General features: G+C 43.1%; 1 protein-coding gene across 1 annotated transcript in view; it reads right to left on the bottom strand.

Moving 5' to 3' along the window:
• The window catches only part of SNTG2 (syntrophin gamma 2), a 264,787-nt gene that overhangs the window by 206,711 nt on the left and 39,814 nt on the right, over positions 1 to 18,262 (bottom strand). Inside the window, exons 5-6 of the mRNA XM_063078807.1 lie at positions 12,076 to 12,119; positions 11,935 to 11,976 (exon numbers count right to left, since the gene is read on the bottom strand). Coding sequence (XP_062934877.1) covers positions 11,935 to 11,976; positions 12,076 to 12,119 — 86 coding nt within the window. The remainder of the gene's footprint in view (positions 1 to 11,934; positions 11,977 to 12,075; positions 12,120 to 18,262) is intronic.

Genomic DNA, 18,262 nt, shown 5'->3' with positions numbered 1-18,262 from the left:
GAAAGTCAAGGCCACGCTGCATGAAGGACCTGCAGGATGTGGAGGGGTGGCTTTCACCACATTCCCCTCACTTGTCTATGTTGCAAGGTGCAAATCAACAGCAATGGCAGAGCTTTATGGTGGGTTTCAATAGCTGGATTCCAATTACAACTGCGGCCCAGGATGTTCTTTTCCTAGAGCAAATAAACGTTCCTGGTACTCGGCATACAAGTACAGAAACAGCCGATACTTTACCCTTGTGTAGCTTCTGTCTGTTAGCAAACAGCACCCGAAGCAGTTCGCCTTCAAATGGCAACAGCATATCCTTACTGTCCTGCACTGGGTCTAGCCGGTTATCTGTCATTCCCAGTCTACAGGAAAGTGGAGCATCTCACCACCTACAGGGCAGCGGGCTGGTTTTGTACACTGTTGACATCATGTTGATTCAACTTAGGGCAAAACAAAATTAGGCAATACCTTGCAGAATCTGGCAAGACAAAGATGTGCCAGAGAGTGAGAAACAACCCTACGAATATGGATGAGCCTGCAACCTCAGTGAAGGTTTGTGTCTGGTGGTCTGGGGTGTGTTGAGCATTTTCTCCAAGTTGAAGGACCAGTCACTGCACAATGCACCCCCGCAGCTGGAAAGCAATGAAACTCCTGAGGCTCTCTTTGGATCCTGGTGGAAACACACACCACACTCGGTCACGCTGTGTTTCACATTAATCAATAATCCACCATGTTACCAATTTGGAGAAGCCTCTGCAGCACATTTCTGCTGTCCTGTGCAAGCTCTCTAGCACTTCAACCACGTGACACGAGGCCCAGGTGCTCACACAACTCTGGAAGACAGCACAATCACTTGAGGCAGCTTCTGGAGGAGCCTGATAGGATAACCACACTTTTGGGTTTTGGAATAAATACTTGTTACCTTCTGCTGATAAATATTCTCTTGTTGAAAGAGCTCTGAACTGGTTACTGGGCTCTGGTAAGGCCTGGATGCTTGACCATGTGAAAACAAGGCATGACACAACAAAAGTGTCCATCTAGTCTTGAGTGTTATCTGCCCCATGAAAGCACAGAAGCCTGACATTTGCATCATCAGATCGGAGAGGTTCATACAAAATCAGGCTTGCCCTGGCTCTAATGGATGCAGTGAGGGCACGCACAAAACTCCATGGCACCGCTAAGCCTGTCCTGCAGACCACACCTACGGCCTTATTAGAGTTTTGTTTCAGATTCCTACAAACTCAGACCCTGCTAATAGAGGTCTGGGAATTAGTGAATTGGTGAGAAGTGGTACTCAACCAGCGGTATCTACTGAAATCGCTGAGGGAAGGCAGGTGGTCCTAACAAGCATCAGGTATTGAGAATCACCCCCCAACATCTTTCCAACTTGTGAATAAGAAATTATTGTAGTTTGCTCCGTTAATTAGTTTTTCTATCTATGTTCATCTGTCTTATCTGCATATCTATCTGTCTGTCCATCTGCCTATCTACCTACCTTTCTAATCTAGTTACTTTCAGCTGCTTCTCTACCGAGAACTAACCAACCTCCCAAGGTGGAAAGACTGCTGTATCATCTCCTGCCAGTTTATGAGGATGGCACTTCTGGACACTTTCTCCTATGAGCAGTGACTAAGAGAACTTTGACAGTTAACCCGGAGAAGACGTGAGGAAGAGACCCTCCAGCCTCCAGGATGCAGCGGAGGACAGAACCAGCCTGGAGAACGGCTCCTCCTTCAGCCCCCACCGTGATGCACATGGACCTCTTCTAAAGCAGCTTATGTTTCCAATTTTATTATAGCTTTTAAATGCAATTTATTATTCCCTTGTCAACCACACCCTTGAGGGCAGAGGCCTTGTCCATTTATGATGTGATACCCTGTTTTAGCATTGAGCATGATAGAAGTTCCGTGAATATTTGTTAAGTGCACGATCTGGAGTAGCTGGAAAGCATGCTTGAGCTCAGTGTTAGGAAAACCGTCTGACAAAGGTCGCTGTTAACACAAAATAAACTGCCTCGTGAACTACTGAGTGAACTGTCAGAGAGAGTTTCCGTGAACGGGGACTGCAGTCTTGAGCTGCTGCTTGGAAGAGATGATCCAGAAGGTTCCTTTCTGCTCCAAGTGTCCACACCATTTTTTAAAAATATAGTATTATCAACTTTATTTCTAAGAGTTAAGTTCAAAATCACTTGACCTGAAAAGGTAGTATCTGTCACTAGATCTTAATGATAACAAAAACTGCTAGAGATGACTAAAATTTGTTTTAAAAAACAACTAATTTAAATTTAAAAAGGAGGCTCCAAGTAAGAAATTAGTGTGTTTTTTTCAATTACAGCAATTTTTATTAGTGGTTTTCATAGTACCTAAGAACATAGACTGCAGTATTATACTAGAAGTACTTTTCTACTACAATATCCTAATTTGTCATTTGAGATATCTTTTTTTAAACTTCTAGCTATGTTACAGAAAATGAAATTCCGTAAAGTTTCTCCTTCTGAGATCCCCTGGGGTCATTAAAGACAGAATACAGACCGCGTTCTAGCCCTGATTGGACTGTTGTTTTGAGTTTTGCCTGTGGGAGCCCTGGAGGCAGCCGAGCAGTTGCCAGAGCTCTCAGCTCTGATGGGTGGGGACTGGACCCACGTTCACACATCAGGACCATGTATGGGCAGAGCGGGGAGGATGCCCCAGGGGATCCAGCAGCTCTGTGGTCCCCTTGTCCTGAGACCTCCCTGACCTCCGTACATAGATGTCAAACTGAGGGATGACCGTCATCGATTTTCCTTTTCCTCTGAATGGCGACATGTCTCAGAACTTGCCCAGTGAACTTATGGACAGGTTACTGTCTACTACACCTGCTACGACATCACATGCCAACATAGATGAAAATACACAGATGCATCAAAAAGGGAATTACGCATTAATGCATATATGTTTATATATATATATATAAATGTTTTTATCAACTTAAAGTAATAAAGCTTTTCCAAAGCAGTAGAGTGATTATGATTCATTTTCTGAATGTGAGACTATAGTTTTTACATGAAAAAGGATCCTTTGCATTGAGCAGAACTGACATTTTTATTTCAGAATTAATCAAAGGTAGAATTTACTCTGAAAAATGAGGGGGGTAAAACCATGTGATTTATGACAACTTTTACAAATTTAACATTTAAATTTGAACTATATGAACTTTGTGAATCTAAAATATTGAGATTTCATGTTTCATTAGCAGTGTTACAACCATTTATTTCACATCATGTACAAAGATTGACATATATCTTGATAGTTTGGTTCAAAGAGTACATCTGTATCAGTTGGATATTGTAATAGCTCCATGTATAAGGTTTACATGCCCTTTACTCAAAACTGTGTTTCCTAGATGAATGTCTTTACTTTCTCTTGGCTAAGACAAGAGTTATTAATTTTTATGTGTATTCTCACCTTAAGAAAACACACTTTTGCAGAAATCAGAAGCTTACATATGGAGTGGGAGGAAAAGGGGCAGGGGTGGAAGGTTGGGATAATTTGGCGGGAGACACAGGGTACAAAAGCAATTTGTGGTAATGGGTATGCTGCCAGGATGAATCTGGCCATCACATCATGCCACAAGGGGTGACAATTAGCTCTGTATCTCATGAATATTCATAATAAGATAAACAAATAAATAAGAAGGTTACATGAGCGCCATTAATTTTACAAAGCAAGTGGATGAGAGAAGTTCATCTACTTGAACATGAACTCAAGACTGTGAGACTCTTGAGGCAAAAAACCCTCCACAGCTATCCAAATTGTGAATCTTCCCCCATGCGTGGCACATATTAAAGATCAATGGATTTGTCTTCAATAAAGAAACAGATGAACAAAGGAGTGGCATGTATGGAACACTTCTTCATTTAGTTACAGATTACCACACGTCCTACGTTTTGGTTTCATGGAAATTCAACATTATGCAGGTGGGGTGAGCTTTTGGTACTTTTGGTTGTTTGCCTGTACTTGGAAGTTAACGTTGGCGCATTGAGAAAATAGCACTGATGGATGAATGAATGGATGAATGAATAAGTGCCTTTTTTTTTTTTTTTTAATTTTTATTTTTATTTTTATTTTATTTTATTTTTTTTTTAATTTTTTTTTTCTTTTTTTTTTTTTTATTTTTTTTTTTTAATTTTATTTTGTCGATATACATTGTAGCTGATTATTGCTTCCCATCACCAAAACCTCCCTCCCTTCTCCCTCCCCCCCTCCCCCCCGACAATGTCCTTTCTGTTTGCTTGTTGTATCAACTTCAAATAATTGTGGTTGTTATATCTTCTCCCCCCCCCCCCCCCGGTTTGTGTGTGTGTGTGTATGTGTGTGTGTGAATTTATATATTAATTTTTAGCTCCCTCCAATAAGTGAGAACATGTGGTATTTCTCTTTCTGTGCCTGACTCGTTTCACTTAATATAATTCTCTCAAGGTCCATCCATGTTGTTGCAAATGGCAGTATTTCATTCGTTTTTATAGCTGAGTAGTATTCCATTGTGTAGATGTACCACATTTTCCGTATCCACTCATCTGATGATGGGCATTTGGGCTGGTTCCAACTCTTGGCTATTGTAAAGAGTGCTGCGATGAACATTGGGGAACAGGTATACCTTCGACTTGATGATTTCCATTCCTCTGGGTATATTCCCAACAGTGGGATGGCTGGGTCGTATGGTAGATCTATTTGCAATTGTTTAAGGAACCTCCATACCATTTTCCATAGAGGCTGCACCATTTTGCAGTCCCACCAACAATGTATGAGAGTTCCTTTTTCTCCGCAGCCTCGCCAGCATTTATCGTTCGGAGTCTTATGGATTTTAGCCATCCTAACTGGGGTTAGATGGTATCTCAATGTGGTTTTGATTTGCATTTCCCGGATGCTGAGTGATGTTGAGCATTTTTTCATATGTCTGTTGGCCATTTGGATATCTTCCTTAGAGAAATGCCTACTTAGCTCTTTTGCCCATTTTTTAATTGGGTTGCTTGTTTTCTTCTTGTAAAGTTGTTTGAGTTCCTTATATATTCTGGATATTAATCCTTTGTCAGATGTATATTTTGCAAATATTTTCTCCCACTCTGTTGGTTGTCTTTTAACTCTTTTAATTGTTTCTTTTGCTGTGCAGAAGCTTTTTAGTTTGATATAATCCCATTTGTTTATTTTTCCTTTGGTTGCCCGTGCTTTTGGGGTCGTATTCATGAAGTCTGTGCCCAGTCCTATTTCCTGAAGTGTTTCTCCTATGTTTTCTTTAAGAAGTTTTATTGTCTCAGGGTGTATATTTAAATCCTTAATCCATTTTGAGTTGATTTTAGTATACGGTGAGAGGTATGGATCTAGTTTCATTCTCCTGCATATCGATATCCAGTTATCCCAGCACCACTTGCTGAAGAGGCAGTCCCTTCGCCACTGAATAGGCTTGGTGCCTTTGTCAAAGATCAGATGGCAGTAAGTGTGTGGGTTGATTTCTGGATTCTCTATTCTATTCCATTGGTCAGTGTGTCTGTATTTATGCCAGTACCATACTGTTTTGGTTATTATAGCTTTGTAGTATAGCTTAAAGTCAGGTAGTGTTATGCCTCCAGCTTTATTTTTTTTGCTGAGCATTGCTTTGGCTATTCGTGGTCTTTTATTGTTCCATATAAATGTCTGAATAGTTTTTTCCATTTCTGAGAAAAATGTCTTTGGAATTTTGATGGGGATTGCATTGAATTTGTATATCACTTTGGGTAGTATGGACATTTTCACTATGTTGATTCTTCCAATCCAAGAGCATGGAATATCTTTCCATCTTCTTGTATCCTCTCTAATTTCTCTCAGCAGTGGTTTGTAGTTCTCATTATAGAGATTTTTCACATCCTTGGTTAACTCAATTCCTAAGTATTTTATTTTTTTGGTGGCTATTGTAAATGGGCAGGCTTTCTTGATTTCTCCTTCTGCATGTTCACTATTGGAGAAAAGAAATGCTACTGATTTTTGTGTGTTGATTTTGTATCCTGCTACTGTGCTGAAATCATTTATCAATTCCAACAGTTTTTTTGTAGAGGTTTTAGGCTGTCCGATATATAGGATCATGTCATCTGCAAACAGGGACAGTTTGACTTCATCTTTTCCAATCTGGATGCCCTTTATTTCCTTCTCTTCTCTGATTGCTCTGGCTAGTACTTCCAACACTATGTTGAATAGAAGTGGTGAGAGTGGGCATCCTTGTCTAGTGCCTGTTCTTAAAGGAAAAGCTTTCAGCTTTTCCCCATTCAGGATGATATTGGCAGTGGGTTTGGCATATATGGCTTTAATTATGTTGAGATACTTTCCCTCTATACCTAACTTATAGAGGGTCTTTGTCATGAATGAGTGCTGAACTTTATCAAATGCTTTTTCAGCATCTATAGAGATGATCATATGGTCCTTGTGTTTGAGTTTATTAATATGGTGTATCACATTTATTGATTTGCGTATGTTGAACCAACCTTGCATCCCTGGGATGAATCCCACTTGGTCGTGATGAATAATTTTTCGTATGTGTTGCTGTATTCTGTTTGCTAGTATTTTAGTGAGGATTTTTGCATCTATATTCATCAAGGATATCGGCCTGTAGTTTTCTTTTTTGGTTATATCTTTACCTGGTTTTGGTATCAGGATGATGTTTGCTTCATAGAATGAGTTTGGGAGATTTGCGTCCGTTTCAATCTTTTGGAATAGTTTGTAAAGAATTGGTGTCAATTCCTCTTTGAATGTTTGGTAAAATTCTGCTGTGAATCCATCTGGTCCTGGGCTTTTCTTTGTTGGGAGCCTTCTGATAACAGCTTCAATCTCCTTTATTGTTATTGGTCTGTTCAAATTTTCTACGTCTTCACGGTTCAGTTTTGGGAGCTTGTGTGTGTCCAGAAATTTATCCATTTCCTCCAGATTTTCAAATTTGTTGGCGTATAGTTGTTTATAGTAGTCTCGAATGATTCCTTGTATTTCAGATGAATCAGTTGTAATATCGCCTTTTTCATTTCTAATTTTTGTTATTTGAGTCTTCTCTCTTCTTTTTTTTGTTAGCCATGCTAATGGTTTGTCAATTTTATTTATCTTTTCAAAAACCAACTTTTTGATTCGTTGATCTTTTGAATTGTTTTTTGGTTTTCAATTTCATTCAGTTCTGCTCTGATCTTAATGATTTCTTTCCGTCTGCTAACTTTAGGATTGGATTGTTCTTGTTTTTCTAGTTCTTTAAGGTGAAGTGTTAGGTTGTTCACTTGCCATCTTTCCATTCTTCTGAAGTGAGCATTTAATGCAATAAATTTTCCCCTCAATACTGCTTTTGCAGTATCCCACAGGTTTTGGTATGATGTATCATTGTTTTCATTAGTTTCAATAAACTTTTTGATTTCCTGCTTGATTTCTTCTTGGACCCATATGTCATTAAGTAGAATGCTGTTTAATTTCCATGTGTTTGTATAGTTTCCAGAGTTTTGTTTGTTATTAATTTCTAGTTTTAATCCATTGTGGTCTGAGAAGATACATGGGATAATTCCAATTTTTTTGAATTTATTGAGACTTGATTTGTGACCTAATATGTGATCTATCCTGGAGAATGATCCATGTGCTGATGAGAAGAATGAATATTCTGAGGTTGTTGGGTGGAATGTTCTGTAGATATCTGCCAATTCCAATTGGTCTAGAGTCTTGTTTAGATCTTGTGTTTCTCTACTGATTCTTTGCCTAGATGATCTGTCTAGTATTGACAGTGGAGTGTTCAGGTCCCCTGCTATTATGGTATTAGTGTCTATTTCCTTCTTTAGGTCTAATAGAGTTTGTTTTATAAATCTGGCTGCTCCAACATTGGGTGCGTACATATTTATGATTGTTATGTCTTCTTGATGGATCAGTCCTTTTATCATTAAGTAGTGTCCCTCATTGTCTCTTTTTATGGTTTTTAGTTTAAAGTCTATTTTGTCAGATATAAGAATAGCCACTCCAGCTCGTTTTTCTTTTCTGTTTGCATGGTAAATCTTTTTCCATCCTTTCACTCTTAGTCTGTGTGAATCTTTATGGGTGAGGTGGGTCTCTTGTAGGCAGCATATAGTTGGGTCCTGCTTTTTGATCCAGTCAGCCAGTCTGTGTCTTTTAATTGGGGAATTTAAGCCTTTAACATTAAGAGTTGTTATTGAAAGGTGTTGATTTATTCCTAGCATTTTATTCGTTGTTTGGTTGTCTTAGGTGTCTTTTGTTCCTTCCTTTCTGATTTACTGTTTGGTTTCTTTGTTTGTTGGTTCCTTAGGTTGTAGATAGTGTTTTTGTTAGCTTGTTTTCTCTTCATGAATGCCATTTTTATTGTACTAGCGGGTTTAGATTTTTCTTAGGTTTTTATGGCAGTGGTAGTTATTTTTCAGGAACCAAACCCAGTACTCCCTTGAGGATTTCTTGTAAGGGTGGTCTTGTGGTAGTGAACTCCCGCAGTTTTTGTTTGTCTGAGAAATATACTATTTGCCCCTCATTTCGGAAGGATAGCCTTGCAGGGTAGAGTATTCTTGGCTGGCAATCTTTGTCTTTTAGTATTTTGAAAATATCATCCCATTCCTTTCTAGCTTTTAGGGTTTGTGATGAAAAGTCTGATGTTAACCTGATTGGGGCTCCCTTATAGGTGATTTGACGCTTCTCTCTTGCAGCTTTTAAGATTCTCTCTTTGTCTCTGAGTTTTGCCAATTTGACTATGACATGTCTTGGAGAAGGCCTTTTTGGGTTGAATACGTTTGGAGATCGTTGAGCTTCCTGGATCTGAAGATCTGTGATTTTTCCTATACCTGGGAAGTTTTCTGCCACTATTTTGTTGAATATGTTTTCAATGGAATCTCCATTTTCCTCCCCTTCTGGAATACCCATGACTCGGATATTTGAGCGCTTGAGGTTGTCTGATATCTCTCTCAGATTTTCTTCCATGTCCTTGATTCTTTTTTCTTTCTTTTTGTCTGCTTGTGTTATTTCAAACAGCCCATCTTCAAGTTCAGAGGTTCTCTCTTCAACTTCGACAAGCCTGCTGGTTAAACTCTCCGTTGTGTTTTTTATTTCGCTGAATAACTTCTTCAGTTCAGCAAGTTCTGCTACATTTTTTTTCAGGACATTGATTTCCTTGTATATTTCCTCTTTCAGATCCTGTATACTTTTCCTCATTTCATCATGATGTCTAGCTGAGTTTTCTTGTATCTCATTCAGTTTCCTTAGAATTATCACTCGAAATTCCTTGTCAGTTATTTCAAGGGCTTCTTGTTCTATAGGATCTAGAGTGTGAGATTTATTAACTTTTGGTGGTGTACTTTCTTGATTTTTTGTATTTCTGGTGTCTTTTTTTTGGTGTTTATTCATTGTGGCAGGGGGTTTCACAGTCCACCGGTTTGAGACTAATGACTAACTAGGATGTTGCTGTGGTTGCCAATTTGGTATGGCTCCCGCCGTGACTGCTCAGTTGGCCTCTAGCGTCTTGTGTGTGTGGTTGCCTCGGGTCTTGGGCTTCTCCGGGGATCCACCTTTCTCGTCAGCTTGTACTCTGCTGGGCTGGTGGATCACGTACCACAGGGTGTGTGATCTCTGTTGAGCTTTCACTTTCTGTACAGGACTTCTCCCCGTTCCGTGTGCTCTGGCCCAGGCTGTTAGATCATGCAGTGGCGACCCCACCGGGTGTGTGGTTTCTGTCGAGTCTCCGCCTCCCTGGCCGCACGTCTCCCCCCTCTGTGCACACTGTGCTGGGCTGGGGTGTGTCTTCTGCACCCCTCGTCTATCAGCTGGGCCTTCAAGACCCTGCTCAGCACCGCCTCACCCAGGAAGTCTACCAGGTTTCTGCTAGGCACAGACGACCGGTCTCTCTGGGTGCCTTTGTAGCACTGTGTAGATCTTTCTCGGGTCTTGTTCACCTTTGTATCCCCCCGGTATAAACCGAGTCTAGTGCCCGCCTGCAGCCTGCTCTCCGGCAGGTTCTAGCGGATCTGGGAACTCTCCTACCACACTATTCCCAACCAGAAATTCGTTAGGCTTTTTTCCAAACTGGTGGTCGCAGAGATGGTATCTGCCTCCCAGTAACAGGAAGTTTACCGGGCCGGAGTCCAGGGTGTGGTGGAGTGACAGTCGGCCCGCCCGTATTTCCTAGCCCTCCCAACACTGGTCGGGACGCCCCACACCCCCAGCCCCGCCAGAGAACCGCGGAGGGAGTGGGAGAGGAGGCCGGCCCGCAGGGTCCGGAAAGCCCCGCGCCAGGCCAAGCAAATGGGCTCAGTGATGGCCGATCAGGGCGGAGCTGCCCACACCTGGGAAAATGGAGGCAGCACCGGGGCAGTGAGTGGCCTGGTGGTGCAGGCGGGAGCCGGGTGGGCAACCAGCCCCCGAACAGAGCTGTGCCAGGGATCACTCACAGTGCTGTGCCAGGTCGGGCGCTCGCTCTGTCTCTGGTTTGTTGCCTTCCGTGTTCTCGGCGCTGCCGCCTCGGGCTGTTCAGTCGCGGCGCCGCTCGGGCGCTCCCAGGAATCTTCTTTAATGCCGGCCTGAAACCTCGAATCCTGAATAGGGCAGCTGGCCGCCTTCAGTGCGGCCCCAGCCTCCGGGATCCTGGCTGCATCCACAGCAGCCCTGGCGCCGTGTTCCCTGTTTCAAGACTCGCTTTTGCAGCTAAGAATCAGTTCTTTTCCTGCTCCACACTTCAAAGCTGTTGCCGGTAAATGAGGCAGCCTCTCCTGCCGGGGGCAAAGTGGCGTTGAGCCCCCACGACCGGCCAGCAGCAGCAGTTCTCCCTTAAGAGATGGCCAGAGGAAGGTCCACAAGTTTCCCGGCTGCCTGAGGCCCAGTGGCCACCTTTTCCACCTCAGCTACTCCACGCCAGCCGCCGCAGCCGCCGCCATCTTGAAAACCTCTTTTTTTTTAATTTTATTTTGTCGATATACATTGTAGCTGATTAATGCTCCCCATCACCAAAACCTCCCTCCCTTCTCCCTCCCCCCCTCCCCCCCAACCATGTCCTTGTGCCTTTTAATCCTATAGAGAATTTTAACAAATTGAAAACCCACTTGAATTTTGATGCAACACAGGAAAAAACTCCTTGTGAGGGACCAGATGCCCACCCCCTCTTTCCCTGTGCCAGCTCAGGCCTCTGCAGGTGCCCGGCTCTGCCTGGCATCCCACCCCCGCTTCTTTTCTCTCATTTTTCGAGATCAGCTTTAATGTCAGCTCCACCTCTGCCCCCACCCCACCCTGCAGGCACTGTGCGTGGCTCTGGGCTCCCACTGTCCCCCATGCACCTGATCCGTGGCTTCAGCCACACTTCATGGCAGCCACACTTCATGGTGCACTGGCATAATGTAGCCTGTCTCTCTGCCCCACTGCCAGAGTCAGCATTCCAAGGCCGGATGTCTATCTCATCCGCATTTGCACCTGTAGACCTGACATGACACTGCACAGTTCACTTCCAGGGAAGGAATCACCTGATGTCCTCCACATTACACATTTTACACACACACAGGCTGGTGTGAGCCAGCATGTGATGGAGGTGTTAACATCGTTGCAGGAAGAGGGGCTGGATGGTACTGGAGAGACCCTGTGAAAACCCTGGCAGAATCTACTTTTAGCACTGCGATGACCCTCCAGGTTAGTCAGGCATTCCCTGAATGTCAGAGCCCTCATTCTTAAAGTGGGCACAACAGCATGTATCTTACACCACGATTGTGGAGATCCGTGATGCTGATGTCTATAAAGTACACCATACAGCTCATGGCACCACCGGCACTTCATAAAGGTCCTTTTGTGACATGATTAATAAATCTTTTAAGCTTTCCTTTCCAATTCTAAGACTCTGTGTCTATGAATGCACTTAATGAAATGAACTTGTAGACAAAAATATTTAGAGTAAATGAATATCTAATAAACAGAACAAAACTATAAAATGTAATATACTTACCACTTCTTCATGGGTCGCATTTTCTACATTAATGCCATTAACCTGAACAGATGACAAAGTAAGATTTTTGAGGATAATTAATTAATATTACTTTAAAATAAGAATGCAATAAAGTTAGGGATTAAAGGTTAAAATACTGACCTGCAGAACAGCATCTCCTATAAACAACATCCCTGTCTGGTCAGCTGCAAGGTTGCAAAAGTGACAAAAATGTTAAGAGAAATCTCAGCAAAATTATGCTTTGCATGGCAGTCATTTAAGCACAGGATTTGCCACAACTGGAATGGCATGTGTGTACATGCACGTGGGTGTAGGTGTGGAATGTGTGTGTGTGCACATGCATGCAGGTGTGAATGTGTGTTACAGTGTGTGTGTGCACGTGGGTGTAGGTGTGGACTGTGCATGTGTGTGCTCATGTATGCAGGTGTTAGTGCATGTGTGTTGCAATGTATGTGTGTGTGTGTGCATGTGAGTGCAGGTATGGAATGTGCACATGTGCATGTGCACATGCACATGGTGTATATAAGTCTTTGTTGATGTGTGTGCTTGTGTGTGCACATGGATGTGTATGTGTGTGCATCTGCAAATGTGGGTGTGGAAAAATGCCAACATGAAGCAACAGGCAGCCATCCAGTAAAGCCAAATAGATTGCTAATTTTAAGCACATTAAGAGAGTTACTTTAGAGACACAGAAGTCTTATGTAACATGGAGTTTAAATGCCACTCCCTCCTGCTGAAGGATTTCAGTACAGCATGTGTAAGGTCTGATTTAGATTCTTCATTATGTCCACACAGAAAATAAAGGCAGAATTCTAGAAGCCACTTAGCATTTCCCGTTATTCTCCTGAACGAACAAAGACAGGCAGCTTTAATTAAAAAGGGAGTCCCTAGAATATTAAAGGCAGAAAAGGAGATAAACTTTATATCACAACGTATTCATGTAATCTGTATGGCATATTCCTGCTCACGCTCTCCGTGTCACTGAGGCAGAGAGGAAGCTCCTTCGAGTAAGACAGAGCAGATTTGCACAACAAGCAGAGCATTTTCTCTTATTTTTGCCTTCACATAGTTTGTTTCAATTTTATAAGTCTTTGATTAAATATCAAAAAAAAAGTAATAAACTATTCTTTTGACACTAAAATGCTCATTAAAAGTTACATATAGACTTAATGTTGAGTGTACATAATATTCCTAGTCATTAACACGCATTTCCTCATGTTGAAAATAAAACAGAGCCTCCTTATTACCATATGTGATGGTACTGATGCTAAGTAACCCCAGGACAGGTCTCACCTGCTCGGAGACTTTCCACAGAGGAGCTGCCGTGCATCCAGGGGTGTGACCGATCCTCTCTTAGGCTCTCCCCACACCTTCAAAATTCTCTGTCTGTCTGTCTCTCTGTCCCACGTCCACCTCCATCTCCCTCTCTTTGTCTGTCTGTCTCTCTGTCCCACGTCCACCTCCGCCTCCCTCTCTGTGTCTCTCTCTGTCTCTCTCTCCTTTGCATTTTCTTGTCCCTCCCCCTCGACCACACGAGGGTGGAGCCCTCCCAAATCGCTTTTATTGATCTATGGGAACGCCAGGCTCTGAGCTGGCTCCTCAGGAGCATCACAGCCCTACATTTTAAAGGACTGAAAGTGCAATACATGGAATCACACATAACATAGTAGAGGAAGCACTACAAATTATGTAGTGGTCTTATAAAATTATACATAGTAGAAACACATATTGAAGTAGACATAAAATAGAAAAGAAGTATAAACTGTGTTTTGAAAACCTTGGACACAGGACTCTTAATTCTGTTACTGCAGGGTGGAGAGATCAGAAAAAACATCACTCAAAGACAATGGAGTCCTGCGTTGAAGAAGATGGGAGAAGAACATGGAAACCAGATGTGCTGGAGGAGGCGCTACAGGTCAAGGCACAGGGTGAGGTGCAGGGTGAGGTACAGGTGAGGTGTAGGGTGAGGTGTAGGGTGAGGTACAGGTGAGGTACAGGGTGAGTTACAGGTGAGGTGTAGGGTGAGGTACAGGTGAGGTGTAGGGTGAGGTACAGATGAGGTGCAGGGCGAGTTACAGGTGAGGTGTAGGGTGAGTTACAGGTGTGGTGTAGGGTGAGGTACAGGTGTGGTGCAGGGTGAGTTACAGGTGTGATATAGGGTGAGGTACAGGTGAGGTGTAGGGTGAGGTACAGGTGAGGTGCAGGGTGAGTTACAGGTGTGATGTAGGGTGAGGTACAGGTGAGGTACACGGCGAGTTACAGGTGTGATATAGGGTGAGGTACAGGTGAGGTGTAGGGTGAGGTACAGGTGAGGTGTAGGGTGAGTTACAGGTGTGGTGTATGGTGAGGTACAGGTGAGGTACAGGGCGAGTTACAGGTGTGATGTAGGGTGAGGTACAGGTGAGGTGTAGGGTGAGGTACAGGTGAGGTGTAGGGTGCGGTACAGGTGTGGTGCAGGGTGAGTTACAGGTGTGGTATAGAATGAGTTACAGGTGAGGTACAGGGCGAGTTACAGGTGAGGTGTAGGGTGAGTTACAGATGAGATACAGGAGAGCTACAGGTGAGGTGTAGTCGTGTGAGGCACAGGATAAAACACAGAGTGAGGTGCAGGGTGAGGTCTGGGGTGCAGCATTAGGCAACTCAGGGTGAACCTGGAGAGTCTGCCAGAGACAGGCACACAGGACATGGGCCCTGGCATCAGGGCGTCAGGCCTTTGATCTCCATGATCCCATGTGGAAGCTTCATTTCATTGATAAAGTGCATACGTCAGACTTGTTATTCCATCTTTGAATCCTTCTTAGTGGCCTGAAACACTGGCCATGAAAAGTATTTTAGTTGAATTGTACTGTTATCTACTGAGTAATGCTGGAAAAAGGGCCTCTGAACAAAGAGTGAGCTCGGGTAGTGAAGAATTCTACACTGTCTGCATTTGTTTGGTTTAGGACATTCAGATAGAAAGGCATAAGAGTTTAGGTAGTGGGTTTTTATTAAAAAAGATACAAGTCTATTTTAAAAATTATGTGTGTGTGTGCAATTGTGCAATGTTTATATATGAGCTGCCCAGGTAAATAATGTGTCTGCAGGTCTCTTCCTCGGATGTGGCCCTGCCTAGAACCCTCCACCTCCCTGGCCACCCTGGCTTGTCTGAAGCTCCCTGACTTCCCTGCCTTCCTGAGATGGTGGCATGTCACCAGTTGGCTCCCTGGGCCTGTGCTGCTGCTTACTCTGCACTTGTCCCCAGCTCACAGCTCTGAGTGCCTCACCTTGCTGCCTGGTCCTCAGCTCTCCCTGGGACTGTCTTGGTCCCTGTTGCATGTCCAGGACATCAGCACAGTCCCATGCCCAGGAGACACTCGATAAATGCTTGTTGGGTGAAGGAAAGATGGATGGATGAGTGTAAAAGAAACCCACAAAGGGCACACAGCATCATTATTTGACATGTTGTTCTAATATATGACAATGACCAATCTCTTCAAATAACATCGAGATTTCTTACTGTCAATTAAAGTGATCTTCTGTCTAAACACAATTCTTGTGTCTTTAATCTCTAGTATTCCTATATTTTTAAAGACAAATACAAGTATATATTTTTTTGCTCTCACATTTCTTAAACTGTAGTTTTTAGATTACTTTTCTTATAGTTAATTTGTGACAGTAACTTAATGAAAATAAAAGCTCTATAGGGCATGAAGTCCCCAAAGATCAGCAGCATCAGGTCCTATCTGTTAGGGATCCAGGAACATCTCAAAATCATCTCCTCCAATGACAGGATTTTAATTCAGTATCTGGCCAGCCTCAGCCAGGCTGTGGGACCAGCTCTGTCCTAACTGTGGGACCAGCTCTGTCCTAACTGTGGGACCAGCTCTGTCCTAACTGTGGGAACAGCTCTGTCCTAACTGTGGGACCAGCCCTGGCCTGGCTGTGGGACCCGCCCTGGCCTGGCTGTGGGACCCGCCCTGTCCTAACTGTGGGAACAGCCCTGGCCTGACTGTGGGACCAGCCCTGTCCTAACTGTGGGACCAGCCCTGTCCTAACTGTGGGACCCGCCCTGTCCTGGCTGTGGGACCCGCCCCATCCTTTTTGCTGAGTCAGCCTCCTAAGTGTGCTGTCCACTCTGACTCCTGCCCTTGGACCATACTTTCCAGGGTGTGGTCAAAGTGGTTTTTTTAAAATGCAAACCACACTGCCTCACTCCCACACTTAGAGTCCACCAGTGGCTTCCTACTTATCTCAAGATAAAACCTAAACATCAGGATGTGGCTCACAGGACCCTGGATGGCTCCAGCCCATCTCTACCTGCTCACAGGACTCCACGCTGGTCTCGGGGGTCCTCAGAAGCCCCCGCTTGTCCTTGCTCCTCTGTGCTGGTCCCTTCCACCCTTGCTTCCCCCAGAGCTGCCACCTGGGTAGTCTCTGCTCAAAAGTGCTTTCTCTTGACCCCAATGAAAAATTTGACTCCCTTGTTGTCTGTATTTTTCTTCTAAGTTCTCCTCACCATTAGAGGAGACACATATACAGTACACATGTGTGTGTTTTGCTTGTTTATTTTGTTTCATTTTTGTGTTCTTGGGCTCCTCCTACAAAGCCTGCTTATAGAGGGGCTCATTTTATACATATTAATGAATTAGCAAATTACGAATTGAAACAGTCTAGATTAATCTCAACAAAATATTTGTAAACACAACTGGGCCAGAAGGAATTCTACATTCAGACATTCAACCCTTTTTAAACTCTCCTTTGTTCAAGCATAAAGAAAAATTAGTTTGTCACACAACTTAAATGTATATATAAATCAGAAACTTTTTAATATTAGCCCATAGTATTCTTTCTAAATATATGATTCCATACTTTAGCCAGAGTAATTAAGCTCCTGGACCCTGAGAGGTTGTTTAGGGTTTACTCAGAGACTGTGAGATCCCATCCTAGTTTCTGGCCACCCAGTAACTAGCTCAGGATGCCACAGAGTAGCCAATTAATAATGACAATAACAATTATTTATAATAAGTGGCACTGCCATTATTAAATATCTACATAAGTCAAAGACTAAGCTTCAGATTTTTTAATAATGAACTGTATTAGCCCATTTCTGCTGCTTAACAGAAAACCTGAAACTGGATAATGTATAAGAAATGAAATTTATTTCTTGCAGTTTCAGAAGCTGGTAAGTCCAAAGTCCAGGGAACACACCTGGTGAGAGCTTGAGGGCGTGGTGACTCTCCACAGAGTCCCAGGGTGTCACACAGTGAGAATGGGCTGAGCAAGAGAGAGCTCAGCTTCCCACTCGCTTCCTTTTAAAGCCACCAGAACCACGCCCACAACTCCATTCACAAGGACACAGTCCTCACAATCTAATCACCTCTTCCAGGTCCCACATTTCAATAACCATAAAAGGATTTCCCATTCTCTTAACATGTCACAGTGGGGATGAAGTTTCCAACACATGGAACTTTGTGATACATTAAATCTTTGCATGAAGTATAAGAGATAAGGTTTTTCTTATTGTCAAATTATTTCACCTCATGTCTGTATTGGACTACATGAAATAAAAGTCTCTGTGATTTTAGATGCATTAATTCTTGCAAAACAAATTTTAGACAACTACGGGAAATCATCATTGATAAAACCTAGTGAAGGGAATAATGACAGCTTAAAATTACACATATTTTTAATCACTCAGGTTAACTGCCTCAATCACTCTATTTAATAAATCTAAATGAAGATACTCCTGACACTTTCCCACACCTGAAATAGAATGCGGCATTTTATTTTGGCACAAGTAATGTGTGTGTGACCCAACAGAACAGCAGGAAAACAGACTGTCCAGGAACCAAATCCCCTAAAAAGAATTTTTTTGTAGAGTTTTCAGAGGGGAGTGGTTGTTCCTTCAGTCTGGAGCTAACATAGTGAGAAAGTCTATTTTGCTCCAAGATGGCCACAAGCCTCTACCAGATGGCAGGAGAAATACTTACAGGGCAGTTAGAGCCAAGCATTGACACAGACGCCCCGCATCTGTGTGCCCGGCACTCTAGAAACGACGTGTTCTCCACGACCTGAGGTTTCATAAGATGACCGAATTCCAGCTTGAGGCCTGTCAGTGTACACACATTCTCACCCAGCACATCTTGTATGAAATGATGTTTAATTGGAGGGAAGTTTGTTTTTTTCAAACTTTTCACAGACCATGAGAGTCTGGAATGGCTGAATCAATGTGTTTTCCAGTTTGAATTGAGCTGTGAATCCTCCCAGGAAACTTGCTCGGGGAAAAGCAGGGATCCCAGGGCTGGCTGCTCTCCAGGTGCCTCCAGTCCAGAAAGTTCTGTGTTGGGAA

The sequence above is a fragment of the Cynocephalus volans genome, chromosome 14, assembly GCF_027409185.1.
Source record: "Cynocephalus volans isolate mCynVol1 chromosome 14, mCynVol1.pri, whole genome shotgun sequence".
Taxonomy (NCBI): domain Eukaryota; kingdom Metazoa; phylum Chordata; class Mammalia; order Dermoptera; family Cynocephalidae; genus Cynocephalus; species Cynocephalus volans.
Note: the sequence above shows the minus strand (reverse complement) of the source record. Positions and strands in the feature narration are given on the sequence as shown.